Here is a 15,905-nt window from a genome sequence, read left to right on the forward strand (position 1 = left end):
ACCATCTAAAAGTCAAGCTAACTCATCTTGATCGCCCCCCCGGTGACTCAGCCTGAAACCCACTGGTTCCTACTTTTGACGTAAATCTCTTCTCACAGGTCACAATTTAACATTTGGAGAAAAGGGTTCAGTTATTTCCTGTAATAGTGAATTTCATTGATATTCTTTAGCTGTAGATAGTTTGGAATGTGTTGTGTTAGTGAGTATTTACAGCAACAACACAGTGTTTGAGGAGTTGACTTAAAATAAACAGCCGTTCCTGGTAAAGAGGGAACATGTCACCCAGTAAAACTCAGGCTCGCTGTGCTTTTAGTCGTTTTTTTTTTGGGAAAACAAAAGAGCTCTATGGCTCATGGATATGAGATAAACAGTACTCAGCCTCTGGCTACTGAACACAGGCAATAATGGTTAAATTAATTTTTGGATTTCTGGGGAATTGTTGTCTATAAAATACAGAATATTTCCAGACTCGTGCTTTAAAAAAGAGGCGAAGCAGGTTTTTCTCTCTCTCACCTTCTGTGCAGATGTGGAAAGAAATCATTCCAAATGAAGGTGAGAGTCAAAAGTATTAAAGCTGGTGATGTTGTGACATGTTTAACTTTATGATTCGTTATTAGGATTGCACAAATATTGCCGCAACTCTAAATGAAAAGCTCCCGATCTGAGAGGCCGGCTCTTGACTTTCCTCAGATCATTGCCGTGTACAGTACATGTCTTTGAGCGGCGGCTGTCTCTTCGTACGGTCACAGCCGCTTCACACACAGCGTGCTCTTTCTGTTTTATGGTCGTCGGGCTGCTGACGGTCCACTAACTCTCTAAATGAAGGTTACGGTGCTGTCGAGTTTACTCCGTAGGGGACCATAGGCGGTAGATGGACCCAGAAGGAGACTTCTGGGTCTGCTGTGTGATTCAGAGCGGCGCAGGAACACAATTAGTTTCAGTATGGGGTCTGTGAGTCGTCTGGATGAAGTCAGAGCAGGGATATATTTTAAAGTTTTCTCCGTGTTCACCTTCCAGCTTTTCATTCATGGGGGTTTGTTCTTTCATCGTTTATTTCTTCTTGTTCATCCCAACTTTCCTTCGTTCCAACTCCTGCAGGTCTGGTCTTTCTACACTGTGTGTGTGTGTGTGTGTGTGTCTGTGTCTGTGTGGGTGTGATGATGATGCATCTGTTTGTGTACATCACTACCTGCCAGCACATGCGACATGCCAGGAATAGAAAAGTTACACTTTCTGATACAGTATTTCCACTGTTGTGCTCCGGGTGAATTATTATTATTCACATTAAAAATAACTAGGCTTCCTGTAAACCTAAAATGAAGCTGTAAAACCTGATTCCCGAGGGGCCCGAGCGGAGCGCACACTTTCCGCTGTCACTCCGTCTTATGTAAGAAACCTCCTCTGAGTTTAAGAGACACAGGAGGGAGAAGCCGCTGCCGTTGTTATCAAATGAAATTCGCAGACATGGTGAGTGACACAAGCCCACTGTCTGCACCAGAACAGGTAAAACCACACAAGTCTGCTGTGGGTTAGTGGCTGCAGTTCAGTGCCAGCAGCCAGTGCTCGCTTTACAGTGGGTTAACATCTCCAGGCTGAGCTGCTGCTGAGGGGAGGGAGAGTGGTGAGGGGCCAAGCTGGCATCGGCTCAGCAGTGGAAATTCACACCTGGCCTCTGCAGCGAATAAATGACTTGTGAAGAATATTAGCACTGTGGATTCTCTGTCGCACCTTCAGTAAAGCTTGTAATTAAACCTGCTCGTTTTATAGTCGGGTCCAGAAGCTGACACGACTTGAAAGTGATCCACTGTATGTGCTCCTGTTGGATGGTTGTGTGCTTTCACACCTACCTTGTTTAGTCCAAACCAAAATAACAGGTGTGAAAGGTGCCTCACATTTAGTCGGACCAAAAGAGGTGGTTTCAGTCTGGATCAAACTGAACCCCGGTCTTGTTAGTTTGCAGTGTTTGAAGAAACTTTTCTGGATACTTAAGACTTTCAGAACCAATTGCAGGAAGTTGAGACGACATTAAAAAGAAGAAACAGAAACTGAAGTGGCTCACAGGAGTGTGATGATGTGTTTGAGCGATGAAGATTCATTTGGCACATGCAAACGTCCTTTTCTGCATTCAAACTGAATTACTCATGTGCCAATATAATAGCTGACTTGACAACTTGCTGATGTCAGATGCATGATCCAGGTGTGAAAACGCCCTGAGACAAGGTTAGACAGTTATTTCCTGTGATAGTAGTGAAGCTCTTATTGTATGTATTTCTGCTTTTATTCATTTAAGTGTTGAAATGATCTGTGTGTGTTTGTGCGTGGGATCAGAGAGTTTCTCATCAGAAGTGCACTGCAGCATATTTAACTGTCAAAGAGTCTTTCTCCTCCGTCTGGAGCCTGTTTCGATTTGGAAACTTGGGCCGTCAACATGAAATCGGGTTTGATTTTCCGATTAACTCGAGCAACATTTGGATTTACTTGAATCGACAGTGACGTGAGCAAACTGTTATCTGTTAACAGATTTACTTGATTTGCTTCTTATGTGATATGATCGGAAAAAACGATGTCAAACGCAGCTGTACACACACACACACACACACACACACACACACACACACACAGTAAACTCATGTGTGGGTCCTGTGAGTGAAATTGGATCAGAAAACCTGTCAGATTATAGAGAAGATAATGTCAATGATTACACCAATTCTGATACACAGGAACAAAACCAACACAGAAGAACAAACACTTGGAGGGGGGGTAGCAACTGATAAAGGTTTCACCCTGCCAAATGCATCGGTAATGGCTTTGAATTACGGGAAATGTCAGCAAAGCAAATTGCTTGTGTGAAACTACCCATAAAATGGCCGATAAAGGCCGTTGCCCCTGGTAATAACGTAATTCATCATGAACTACATGATGAATTAAGTCAACGTTAAAGCATCATAGACTCTTAGGGAGCAAGATCACATCACTGAGAATATTCCAGCGGATTGCGTCAGCGATCAGGTTATTTGCGATTTACGAACCGTCCCGTGTGAAAGTGACCTTTGAACCCTGATAAGATCCATGTGATGGATTCACTCGTTCACTTTTCACTCCTCCTGCGACGCGAGCGATGCACCGACTGGGTTTTTCAGAAGTTGATAGATGGCGGATGAAAGAATGTTGGCGGACCTTCGTCTGACCCGTGCTTCTTCATCTTTACAGCCATGTCCTCTGATCCAACTCAGGTGATGCTAATAGGAAGCATACTGTATTATGTATGTGTGTGTCTGCGAGTGCGTGTCCGCGTGCAGGTGATCAAAAGGCTCTAACGTGGCCCATGTGTGCCTACATGTGAACCATAATAGGTTTTAGATGCTCATAAACCTTCCTTTGAATGTTGCATTTCTTTCTAATGAAAATGGTCCACGGTGTCCGGTGCCACTAAAGAGTTTCCCCTTCTTGGAGTAATTAAGAATCTGGGCTGGACTCGTCTCGTTTTACGTAGACAGTGAGATCATCGTGTCACTTTTGCCACATTTTTCCACGACTGCATGTCCAGACATTAATATGATCAAAGTCTTCTCAAGAATCCTCCTCCGATTTAGTCATGAGGATTTCTAGCTGTCTTGCTGTTCTTTATTCATTCCAGCTCTCTCTTTTCTCATGCATGACATCACACACAGTAACGTTTCTAACTATATCTCCTCTCGTTTTTGCAGCGTGCCCACCTGGCACTTATAAACCAGAGGGAACCCCGGGAGGTCTGAGCACCTGCCTGCCGTGTCCGGACCTGCAGCACACTTCCCAGCCTGGCAGCACCTCCGTCAGTGACTGTGCCTGCAAGCCAGGGTATCAGCCAGTTGGCATGACCTGCCAGGGTAAGAGAAGCTGCTCTGCTGATTGCTGAGTCCATGACGTCGGATTTAGCCTGATCATGGTTAGGGTTATTAGACAATTCCCCGGTGCCCTGATCTGAAAGGTCCTCGAGCTGATTAGCAGTGACCATTTTGTGAGAACCCCCTCTATGATGAGCGAGGTGCAGGAGACCGCAACCACACCACAGTGGGAAACCCCCTCACGAGGCCCCATGGCACTACCTTCCTGCCAAAAGTAATTTTAGAGAACGCCTTAATGCGTGTGGGACTGTGGTTTGCGCTGGTTAGGTTAAATGCAGAGCCCCCTCATCTGTCATATCTCTAGACACATGTAGAAATGCTCTGTGCCGCCTTCTATAGTCAGAAGACACGATGGTAGTTCAGCCTGTTTATGACATCTTGTGCGTGTTTGTTATTCCAAACACGGTTCGTCATGCGAAGATTCTCCCTGGGAGAAATGCGGGAGAAATTAGTTGTCTTTATTTTTTTGGCTGCTCCGAATAGGTGGCATCAGCACAGATTTGCCTCCTGGCTGAAATCAAGAGGATAATTGTCTCTGCCCAAAAGAATTCAAACACAATCAAGAGACAAATCCAGGAATTAAGATATTACATTACTGGACGTTCACCTGATGCAGCAGATGGTTTGTTACACAGAAAACATTGGAAATGTAAAGAAAAGGTGCTTTTGATAAAATACTTGGCAGGTGATGGGATGAACATGTGTCTCTCACCGTCTCTCGTACTTTCTGAAGCCAGAGAGGAAAAGAGCGAAAAGATTACTCTCCATTGATAAAAGCCTTTTGTGCTGTTTTCTGCTCTTCACCTTAACTGATGCTTTATCTACACAAATCTACTGAGGGGTCACCAACTGTGTCCTCATATCTAAAGCTGCAACACCGTGAGGATTAGTAAATATATTAAAATGTTGAGGAATCGCCTGGAATCCACAAACACAGACTAGTGAGACTAGAGCGTCCTGACTCGTAAATCTGCCTCCAGTAATTACTCCGACCCTCCTGTTTCTTAAAGAGCGAGTCGGTGATTTCCACGCAGCGGTTCATCCGAACACAGTGATGTTCATTAATCACCGGGTTGCGGTGATCTGGGAGGAGACGTTTGACAACCTGTACTTTTCTGCTTTCATGCTTTGTTATCGTAGGAAGATTAAATTTCCGTTCGGTGCCACAGACAACCGCCACTACCTGCTCCATCAGTAACCTCCCCTCCTCCTCCCCTCCTCCTCCCCTCTCCTCCCCTCTCCTCCCCTCTCCTCCTCCTCCTCCAGTGGTTTATTGTCCAGCGCTGTCACCTCCTGAAAACGGCTTTTTCATCCACAACGTGTGTAACAACCACTTTGAGGCCGCCTGTGGTGTGCGGTGCCAGACAGACTTTGACCTCCAGGGAACCAACATCAGATTGTGCCAGGAGGACGGCACCTGGTCAGGGTCGCCTGCCACCTGCAGAGGTGAGAAACTTCACTGTCAGTGGAAAACAGCAGAGCAGCAGAACTGTGAAAGATAAAGCTGCATTGCATTGTTAGGGAAAGCAAGTATAGCACATTGCATCCAATCTTCACATTACGTAACTGCATACTGGCGTACAGTATGTTACAGTGCAGACGCAATACAAGCGTGTCTGATTAATCCCAGCAGGTTCCTCCTTCGCACCACAAGTCTCATATAATTCCTCATTAAACTTCGGGACCTCGATCAAAACACTCAAAGTCTGCAGCTTCTCCTCCGATCCCTGCAAACCCTCAGATGTAAAGGAGATGATGTGTTGCAGTGATTCGCTGCAACTTTCCAAAGAGCGTGAGCGTGTTAAGATCTCTCACTGAGTATTTAAGGTCACATGTGCTCGGCCAGAACGAGGAATCGACATTTACTGGGAGGCCGGGGAAGGAAGGAAGGAAGGAAGGAAGGAAGGTAGGAAGGTAGGAAGGATTCAATTAAAGAGAGGAGCAGGGCTCACAGGAAGAAAGGATGTAAGGACAGTAGGGACAGAGGGTCTAAGGGAAGGAATCCGAGTGTGAGGGAGATGAAGAACAGACAGGAAAGAAAGAAAGGGAAAGGGAGTTCTGACAAGTCCAGAGATTAATGAGATAAATACTGTTTTAACAGAGAGACAGCGAGCGGGTGACTCACAGAAATACCAAGACACTGAATATTCAAGGGTGTGTGTTTTACAGTGTGTGGCTTTGGGTATAGCTTCCCTGAGTGTGTCTGCTTATGTGTCACACTGAGTCTAGTCCTCGCCACATACCGTCGGACCTCCCAGCGAGTGGAGCCCTGAGGGAGGGGGTCTCCTCTCCACCGCCTGTCTGTCTATGGCTGGTGGTGATGAGAATAAACACACTACTCTTCTCTAGTGACAGCATAATGTCAGACACGCAGGAATTTTATCTTTTATTTCATGGGGATTTTTTATGCTTTAGGTTAAATGATAGGTCCCAAGTTAAAGATGATATAGGGCTGTACGTTCTTATGGTTGATTTATGGCTCACTGTGGGTTATAGAGATATTTATACCTGTGTTTATCAGCTATTCCTCAAACCGAGATAGAATAATAAAAAAATGTGGTGTTTGCCAGGTTGTGCTACTTCAAATTTACAGTAAACAACAAATCTCTGTCCAATATCCCTAAAATATGAATAATCTTAAAGTGTATCATCTCAAAAACTGAAAGAAACGATGACTCCTCGTCTCAACAAGGCAGGAGAGGACTTTCCCAAACTGACAATGATCACAAACACCCCAAAATAAAAGCAATAAAACATCGTTGGAGTATTTTAAGCAGTAGATGAATTGCCTTCATGGTTCTTGGGGCTTTGTTTGTTTGTTGTATGTTTCTCTCCAAACCTAATCACAAATGTTTTGCTGACTGTCAAATTTGTATAGGTCCCTAAATTGGCTAAACCATAAATGTATTGATGTGCTCACAGTAAATTAAACAAAACAAGCCACGGGCATTTCAAAGTATAACAATGTGCGTTCTGTGTCTCCGATTTGCCGATTGTGAATCTGATTGTTTATTGTCTCATGCCCGCAGTTCGCTCCTGCCCGCCGCTCTCTCGGCCGCCGCACGGATTCCTCAGGTGCAGCGATGGCGGCGCCTCCCACAGGGCGGTGTGTCAGGCCGGCTGCGAGCGAGGCTACAGGCTGGAGGGAGACGTCAGACTCACCTGCCAGGTCAACTCGCAGTGGAGCGGATCCCAACCTCGGTGTGTGGGTAAGACTTCATCTCCGACGAGCCACTGGCTCACACTGCTGTGTGTTGCATCTGGACACAAAACACATAAAGACGACTGGCTCAGTCTAATCCCTCTGTTAAGGTGCTTGACTTGATTACGATTGTTTATTTCTCCATTTTTTTAAATAGCTGGAAACATTTGGGATAATAACCCAACAAAATATATAACCTACTGTAGGTCTTTATCATTTGATCGACATTTGAATATAGGCTCACATTATCTGTTCAGGTCACTGAATTCTGCCTGAGTGGAAAAAAACGTAAAGATAAATGACATAAATAACATATAATCTGGGTTTTTCTATGTAAAAACATGTGGTTTTACACACGTATGTAAACGCACACGAGAACACTGACTCACACACGGTGGTTAAACATATGGTGCGTATTTGCTCCGTTCACTACATCATCCTCCGAGAGATACATCTGCTTTCTCATCGCGCGGCTGCGATCCCCATATACACACACACACACACGCACGCAGGATTGCCCACACACTTCAAAACCGATAGTTAAGTCAAAATAAAGTTGCGCACACTCATGCCCGCCACAGAGAGCTCGCAGGTCCGGCACAGCAACACACAGAAGAGAGGCCGTGTGAGAGTGTTTCACCGCAAACCTCCGGCCTCAACTGACTCACTTCCAGCCGACCAGCTCACTGCGCTATTTAGGACGCCCGACTGATCCGCTTCACAAGAACCCTGGGTTATCGATAGCTACCATCTCGTCGCCCCCCCCCGCTGCTCCGACTGAGCTGCAGACTGTTTGTTTGACCATCTCAGTGTTTGCCCGCAGACTGTCGTTACCTCTTTAACGCAGCTAAGAGGCCTCTGTGGGCTGCTGCTGCCGCTGCCGCTGCAGCTGAGCGGTTTGTTTTAGTGTTTGTTTGCACAGCGGTGAAACGGGATCGCTTCAGCTGCCCTGAGAGGATGGAGAGATATCTTTTCATCTGATTGAAATGTACCTCTCGCTGAGCTTCTTCTCGCAAAGGAAGCAGGAGGCAGAGGATGAGAATGATCCATCCATCATCAAGTCAAAGCCACATGTACAGTTAAAAATATATATAAAAGGCCTCCAGTGTACGAGTCCTGTGGTCTGTGCTCTCTTGAGTTGATTTCCGACCAAATGTTTGTTTCCTGTGTGCCAGTTTCTGATACGCACACACACTGAAAATAGTTTTATTGTTGGCACTTATAGCGGAGGGTAATCAAAGAAAGATTTTATCACATTCTGGTAAACACGCAGGAAACGTGATCCAGATCTTGAAGGAGTTTTCTCTTTCTTTTTTCGGTCTGTTCTGCTCAAACCAACCTTATCATCAAAAAACTTTTTCTCCTGGTCTGATTATTGTGCAATAAATTCTATCACAGCACATTGCAGCACTGGTTGTTCCACCAACTTTGATAATACTTAATAAAAGAGAAAGTCATGAGATGTTGGACCCAGTCATGTTTCCCCAGCAGATATTTTTCCAGGAATGAAATAAACACAATCAGATTCATCTCCTGGTTTCTCCCACTCTCTCCCCAGAGGTGCGTTGTCCCCCCGTTGTGGCTCAGAAGAACATCCTGATGTCGCCCCCTGCCTGCGGGAGGAGAGCAGCATCGCCGGGCTCCGTGTGCCTGCTCACCTGTCGTCAAGGTTACAGTCTCCAAGGAAACAGGAAGGCGGTGTGCATGGGCTCCGGGAACTGGACCGCCAACGTCCATAAAGCTGTCTGCGCAGGTGATGTGTGTGGAAAGCGGATCCTTTCACTTCAGAAGTTCTGAGGTCAGAGGTCAGGGTCGGTGTAGGGGCTGTAAAAAAGGTCCTAAGCAGGATGTTAAGGTCGGCTGGGGGCAGGTGGAGGTGGAAACAATGGGTTGTGGGTTTTTCCACTAATAAGTATGTTTAGTTTGGTACATTTAATTAAATAGTTCTAGGACATTTTTAGATTTTAAGCTTACTAACACTTCTACACAGACAAAATTTTAAACTATGCACGTGCTCGACCAATCACAAGTCAGTCTCAGCTGTCAATCATGATGTTTCACATTGCTTTTATGGCATCTAATAACTGAAAAAAGTACATTGGAGCAAACATGAATGTGATAAAGACTTTGCCCATGTCCCATCTGCTAACATGGGGGGAGACGGAGTTTATGACCATTACTGCATCCAGCCACCAGGGGGACATTGAGACGCTTCACTTTACATGAGATCCACGTTGATCATTTACATAATTCTCACCAAGATGTCGCACTCTTACTTTAAAACCTGTTTAAAGGCCCCGACAGCAGACTAGGACTGAATCTGAGAAAATGATTAAGGATGGAATGATGGATCCACAAACTTGACTTACTGGTCATATATATTACTGAACTCGCTTTGCCAAAACAGTTTCCCCCCCCTATTGAGTTGTTTGTAAATTTAACATGGCTGCTTGGAAGATTGAATTATTCTTTCAGCGCTGGAGTGAATGACACCGGTGGTGTGTGAAAAGATGGATGGTCAGAAGAGCTGAGAGGAAAGAAACTGAGTGTGTGGAGAAATCGAGGAAGATTTAAAAATAAAACAGCAGGAAACTTGGATGGAGGTTTTTCTTTTCCATCCTCCGTTCCAGTGAGAATGGTGCTCACCCCGTTTCCAAGCGGGCCTCAGGTCACTAACTCAAACCATCCCATGTCCGAGTTCTCGAGTCCCTCCCCTCCACCCGGCCTGGGCTCTGTCTGGAGATCATTAAAACCGGGCCGCTGCCCTCCAGATGCCTTGCAGGTGAAACAGGTGGTGCCGAGCGGCTGTGCCCCCCCCCCCCTCCAGTGTCTTAAATCCCCCTAGTTTCCACAGGAGAAAGTTTACTAACTAGGGAACTGATGTTGGTAAGCAGAGGAAGAGGAGCAATAAAGATGAAAACGATCGGAGATGTTTGGGCGGACGCGGAGGTGAGAGGTGAGGATGAGTCATCTGGAGCGGATTAGAATGAGAGAAGATTACATTCGGTTTCACCTGGGACACAAATGAAGAAAGAAGATGAGATAGATTAGAAAGAGAGAGAGAGACACGTTAGTGCTCTTTGTCAGCTCCTGGCTTTCTTCACCTCTCACTTCACACTGATGACACCCAAAGTGAAATATTCCCCCCTTCGCTGTGAAGATGAACGCGGCCGATTTGGAGCCGTGTGTTAGTGTTTAGCGGAGACAGATGCCTAAGTAAATGGGTCATCAGGTCCAGATGGGAGCGAGCTCTCTTACACAACGCTGCAGACCACTCTCCATCGATGGGAGATTCGGCTCTCGGAGGGTTGAACTGAGCTGAACTGTGCCGTGCTGGCTCCGTGTTATTACAACACGCTGTACGAGACAAAAGGAAGAGACGGTCTCATCCAAGGGTCACAGGAGGGTTTTGTGCGTTTGCCACCACTCAAACGCTATTTTTCTCACGACGCCGCTTCATATTGAGAAGTCGACCGCCCATGATGTTTCCGACTGGAAGAAACAAAGTCGGAAAATCACTAACAATGAAAGTGAGGAGAGTTTGTCTGCAGGTCTGGGATCTCTCAGACTCAACACTCAAATCTTTATGCTTCTGCTGGTTCCATTGCTTTTTACTTTTATTGTCATCAATTACTATTTATGTGCCTCTTTAAATCTCTTCAAATTTAGCTTCAGATACAGATTTGAATGCGTTTCTAGAGATCACTGCAGTAAGTGAGTACTTCTCAACATGTGCGTCTCCCTCACACTGGAATTGTGATTCAGATTTATGCTCATCAAGCCCAAGAAATATCATTTATCTGAGATGACGCTCTCCCGTGACCCCGACTGTTTTGACAATGACTGAGGGCAAGTTCCACACGTCATTCCACCTCTATCTCTGTTCATCTGTGCTCCACCGTTGTTGCCTGACGCTGAGGTAATTGGACGCACACGGTTAACGCCTGTGGGGTCTGGTGTCGTTGGACCGGTGACAGTCGTGCACTCTCAGTTATGAACAATGATGAGCTGTGATTAAAGAGGTCAGGGGGTCGGATGACATCACACACCTTCACCTCCTTCACTGATAAGAACGAAGCAGGCTGAGGTCAGTTCACTCAGTTTGTGATGAGGTGAACATCTGCAACAGTTGAGTCTAATCTGATTTCTAATTTAATGGAGTTAGAGTCTGATTCTCATCTCTTGGGTTCTCCGTCTCCTCTTCAGATGCTGAAAGACCAAGGATCCAGTGCCCTGTGGACATCGTGGCAGAGACGGATGAGCGGCGTGGAACCGCCAACGTCAGCTGGAACGTCCCAAATGCCACCGACAACTCCAAAGCAGAGGTTATTATTATTTTTCTAAACGTAAAAAAAAGATTTGTCTATAGTTTCATCAATAGTAAAATGCACATTCCACAGGACAAGTTAAATTCATCTCTTATCTTTAGTCCTAGTTTTCATATTGCCCGTCTCTTCCTCCTCCAGGTGGCGGTGCAGGTGAAGCCAGTCTACGCTCCTCCCCAGCTGTTCCCCATCGGAAAAGAGACCATCACCTACATTGCGACCGACCGCACCGGGAACCAGGCCAACTGCTCCTTCGCCGTCACAGTCGTCGGTGAGCTCATCCTCTTGGAGACAATGTGCTGCATCTGGTCTCCATTGGCCTGTTTTAATGCGAGACAGGGGACGGCTTTGAATACACAGTCCCACTGGGCTTTTTTATAGCCTTTTATGGATCACTGTTTATATCTCATCTAGAACGTTACTAATTACAGGAACAAATGTCAATACAGAATACATTTACATTACTATTGGTTGTACGAGAATCAAGGTGCTGAGACTAATCTCGCCCAGATCCGCCCGTTTATTCAGATCCGCTCCAAATTGCGTGGCCTCCTCCTCGGGTCATTAAAAATCGGTTCAGTAGTTTCTGCGTAATCCTGCTAACTAAGAGACTGCTGGTGAAAACATAACAGAGGTAATTAAATCCAGTGTTTTCTGAGACATTTCCATAAGGTCATAAAGCTCCACAGTCTATGCCAATTAGCAACATGTGTTCAGCAGTAAAAGTCACTGGCACAAAACCCCAGAGATGTAACAGTGCTCTGATGAAGATCGAACTTAGCATAGAAACAGTAGAGGACGATAAAATATAACGAGGTTGAAGATGTCACACGAGTATAGTGACTTTTAACACAGTTTAGCAGCACAACCTCCGTCTCGAGTGGGGATCATCGCTTCATTGGGGTTATAAGGTGGGCGCCCTCCTTCCTTAGTGTCTCAACAGCGGCATATGGCGTTCCCACGTGTGCCCACCCCCCCGCTCTGACCCATCTTGATTGTCCAGTTGCCGCTCCATTCCGCCGCCTCTGATCGCGACCTGGCTGCTTGTCGTCTGACTCTCGTCCCCTTCAGCAGCACCTCGTTGTCGATGAGGCCACGAAACCTCTGCAGCAAACCTCTGACCTTGGTTTTCAAGTCCCTTTGTACTGCTTTCTGAATATTAGATACTTTCAGCCTCCCATGGAACGGTTACTCCCCCCATGCACAGGCACAAGGTTGACCACATGATCAGATGGAATGATCTCTGGTGCAAAGATGAGTTTCTGTTCGAGGTCAACCTGCATTTGCCAGTCCCAAGAAAAATGAGTTAATATACTCACTTCCTTGTTTCCTCTCCGTTACAGGACATTCCTCCACGTCTGCTCTGCAGCTCATTTCTGTCACACGGTGTAAAACTTTGATTTAATTGATGCACTCAGCAGCGAGGGAGTCCATCCGCCCCGGCAGGTGCCAAACAGTGTTACTGTGGAGAGAGCGAAAAACAGGGGTGTCCCATGTCAACCGCTCAATAATCACAGCAGTCAGGGGGAAAAACCTCAAGCATGGTAGCTGTGAACATTTCCATATGTTATTATGGTGGTGGAACGTTGTGGTTTTTTATTAGAGACATGTGTTTAACCAGTGCCCTCTGACACCGCTGCCTCGAAAAACTCCTATCACATCGTAGCACACTTCTCCCGACTGTTTCTTTATCATCGTTCTAACTTATTCCAGTCTGGGAGCAATTGTGTGTTTTTGCGTTAAAGCCGCACCATGTTTTTTTAAACCTACACATGGCTTAGATCTCCGGTTTTATTGCTTTTGCAGCTGGAGGACGCTAAATGTCTGTTATCGATATGTTTAATGTTTACCAATGTGCTGCTTTAACTGTGCACGCTCCCCCATCTGGTCGTCAGGTCCTTACAGATCCCCCTTAACGACCCTTTATCCCTTCCTAGATACGGAGCCCCCGGTGATTGACAGGTGCAGGTCGCCGCCCATGGTCCGGGCCACAGACGCGGAGACGGCGGTCACTTGGGAGGTGCCACAGTTTTCCGACAACTCAGGTATGTCTGGTCGCTGTTCTCAGACGGCAGCTCCGTAGATGGTTTACTCTTTTGCTCCTCTGTTCCACTCCACCCCCTCATCCGCTGATGATTTTCCATCGGTCGTATGGGAAAATAGAGGATCAGCAGAGAGCTATGTGCTTTTGTACGTTGGTGTGTGTGTGTGTGTGTGTGTGTGTGTGTGTGTGTGTGTGAATAATGGTGAGAGACGCCGAGGATGGATTGTAAACGTGTGCATGAACGCCTCATTTGTGTGTCTGTGTTTAAAAGAGATGGAGAGAGAGGAGGACGGGGGTGCAGATGAAGTCGTTAGCGTGTCTGTTAATGTCATTAATGTTAAAGAAGACAAAGGAGGTTGATCGAAGAAACTTTGTTCTCATTCCATCCATTTTTCATACATTCATGTGATTATACAAGCAGATATAATACTGGACTCACATGGGAACATTTTTTCTTTATCAGAGTGGCTGCCATTAACAATAGATCCTGGTTTTAATCACTGACTTGGTAAAGTTCCATAAGTACACCCACAGAAAAGATTATATATTCTGTATGAATATCTACATAAACATAGAGGCAAAGTAGAATTCAAGGTAGGAACCATCTCACAATCTTAAAGAACACGATCAACAATTCCTGGATCCGTCGCTTTGTTGAAATGCTCCAAAAAACTTTATTTAATTAATGTGTAAGTAGAATATTCATGTTTAGTCCATATGGTGACATATCTGTAAGATTTACCTCAATTGAGTAAAAAGTACAAACTTTAGGTGAAACTTTGAGCTTTAACAACTCTTTGCTACGAATTGCAAATTAAACGTTGAGGATTTTTGGGGATTATGTTTAAAGTTTTCCCGGTGACTCAGGGTTTGACGACTCACACAACGGAACCACCCAAAGGACTCATTAATGAATAAATCTGAATCACAGTACATTCAATGTCATCCCCTGCACCTTGAACTGAGTGAAAATAAAAAGTTCCCCTTCGTGGACGGAGATTATGAAGCTGTGATTAGCTGCTGTGAAGACTTTATATGCGGTCGGCCGGTCTCTGGTTTTAGACGGGGCCACCCTGCTACACTTACGTTGATGTTTAACTATTCAGACCGATGCTGCTGTAAAGCAGTGCATCAAGGCCACTCTGCCAAATAGACTAAATATCGCAGAGCTGGCTGTCTCTCTCCTGGCTCTCCTCACTGTACCCAAACAGCCGTGGTGGTGACAGACAACAAACCAGACTTCTCCAGAGCTCCAGCCCGCAGCCAGGACCATGTAATTCACCGACTCTGGCTCCACAAACACAAACACACACACACACACACATATATGGAATAACACTGAACAGTGCTCACACGTGTGTTTGTGTGAGTTCACACACTTTGGCAGAATTGAGCCCGGACTCAAACGCGGGCCGCAATCTCACAGAAACTCCCAAAAGATCCCCCCCCCACCTGTCTGCGGAGGTGCACCTCTATCAGACACACACACTCACACACATGCACGGTAATGACAGGCTGCTGCAGCTGCTTTGGGCCGCACGACGTCAACACCGCGCTCCTTCGACGTCAGTGTTTTGTTTTTCCAAGCCCACACCCTGATGCCAGAGCTATATATAGTCACGACTCGGCAGACACACACATAAACACACGTTCAAACACACACACAGGCTATATATAAAGGGAGACACCAGACTCCGGCGGACCAGACGTGTGTCAGCCCTGTTGGAATGACCCGACTTTACTGTTAATGGAAGACGAAAGGTCAACCACTTACTTTTCCCACCTTCTCCTCTTACTTTTTTAAATCCCGTCTGCGTGTCACACTTAGTGCAGATGTTTTCACTGCTCCTTGGTCATAACCTGTGTGTGAGGATGCAGGGAGGAGACCAAAGTATGACACACACACACTCACACTCATAACCCTCTCATCACCGCTGCCTCTCCCAAAGCCCGATCCATCACTCTCTGCACGTGCAAACCAACCAGACTGGAGCAATTTTCCTCTTCAGTCCTCAGAGGTGGATTGTTCTGCTGCCATGTGATGCCCAGACACACTGTGCACACGTTATAATATCAGAGTTCAACATATCTGCTGTGGTTTTTACGAAGAGTGACTCATTTGGTCCTGGAAACTGGAGTTAGGCCAAGACTGCCCCCTGTAGGTTCACCAGAGTAACAGTAACAGTTTTGACTCTAGAAGAGATTATTAATCTCTTAATTTGGAGAAATGATGTTCTTTTAAAGGCAAATTATGAGTGAAAATAAAAATATTTAATCATCTTTAAGGTTACAAATATATCAAATGAAAACCTCTGGAAACATTCGCAAGTTTCTCTCAATTGACAGAAAGACGGCTGTTACCGAACAAGAGAGTAATGCTAATGTGTCTCTAGCGAAAGATTTTTAATGAAATATTTAATTTAGTGTATATTACTATGATGTTTGTTTGT

General features: G+C 45.7%; 1 protein-coding gene across 6 annotated transcripts in view; it reads left to right on the forward strand.

Annotated features, from left to right (window-relative positions):
• The window catches only part of svep1 (sushi, von Willebrand factor type A, EGF and pentraxin domain containing 1), a 78,340-nt gene that overhangs the window by 40,086 nt on the left and 22,349 nt on the right, over positions 1-15,905 (forward strand). For all 6 annotated transcript variants that reach the window (XM_034615360.1, XM_034615356.1, XM_034615357.1 and 3 more), the window contains 7 exons: positions 3,708-3,866; positions 5,151-5,330; positions 6,914-7,093; positions 8,645-8,839; positions 11,293-11,411; positions 11,553-11,682; positions 13,349-13,456. In XM_034615360.1, the coding sequence (XP_034471251.1) occupies positions 3,708-3,866; positions 5,151-5,330; positions 6,914-7,093; positions 8,645-8,839; positions 11,293-11,411; positions 11,553-11,682; positions 13,349-13,456 (1,071 nt within the window). The remainder of the gene's footprint in view (positions 1-3,707; positions 3,867-5,150; positions 5,331-6,913; positions 7,094-8,644; positions 8,840-11,292; positions 11,412-11,552; positions 11,683-13,348; positions 13,457-15,905) is intronic.

This window comes from Hippoglossus hippoglossus, chromosome 18, assembly GCF_009819705.1.
Source record: "Hippoglossus hippoglossus isolate fHipHip1 chromosome 18, fHipHip1.pri, whole genome shotgun sequence".
Lineage (NCBI taxonomy): Eukaryota > Metazoa > Chordata > Actinopteri > Pleuronectiformes > Pleuronectidae > Hippoglossus > Hippoglossus hippoglossus.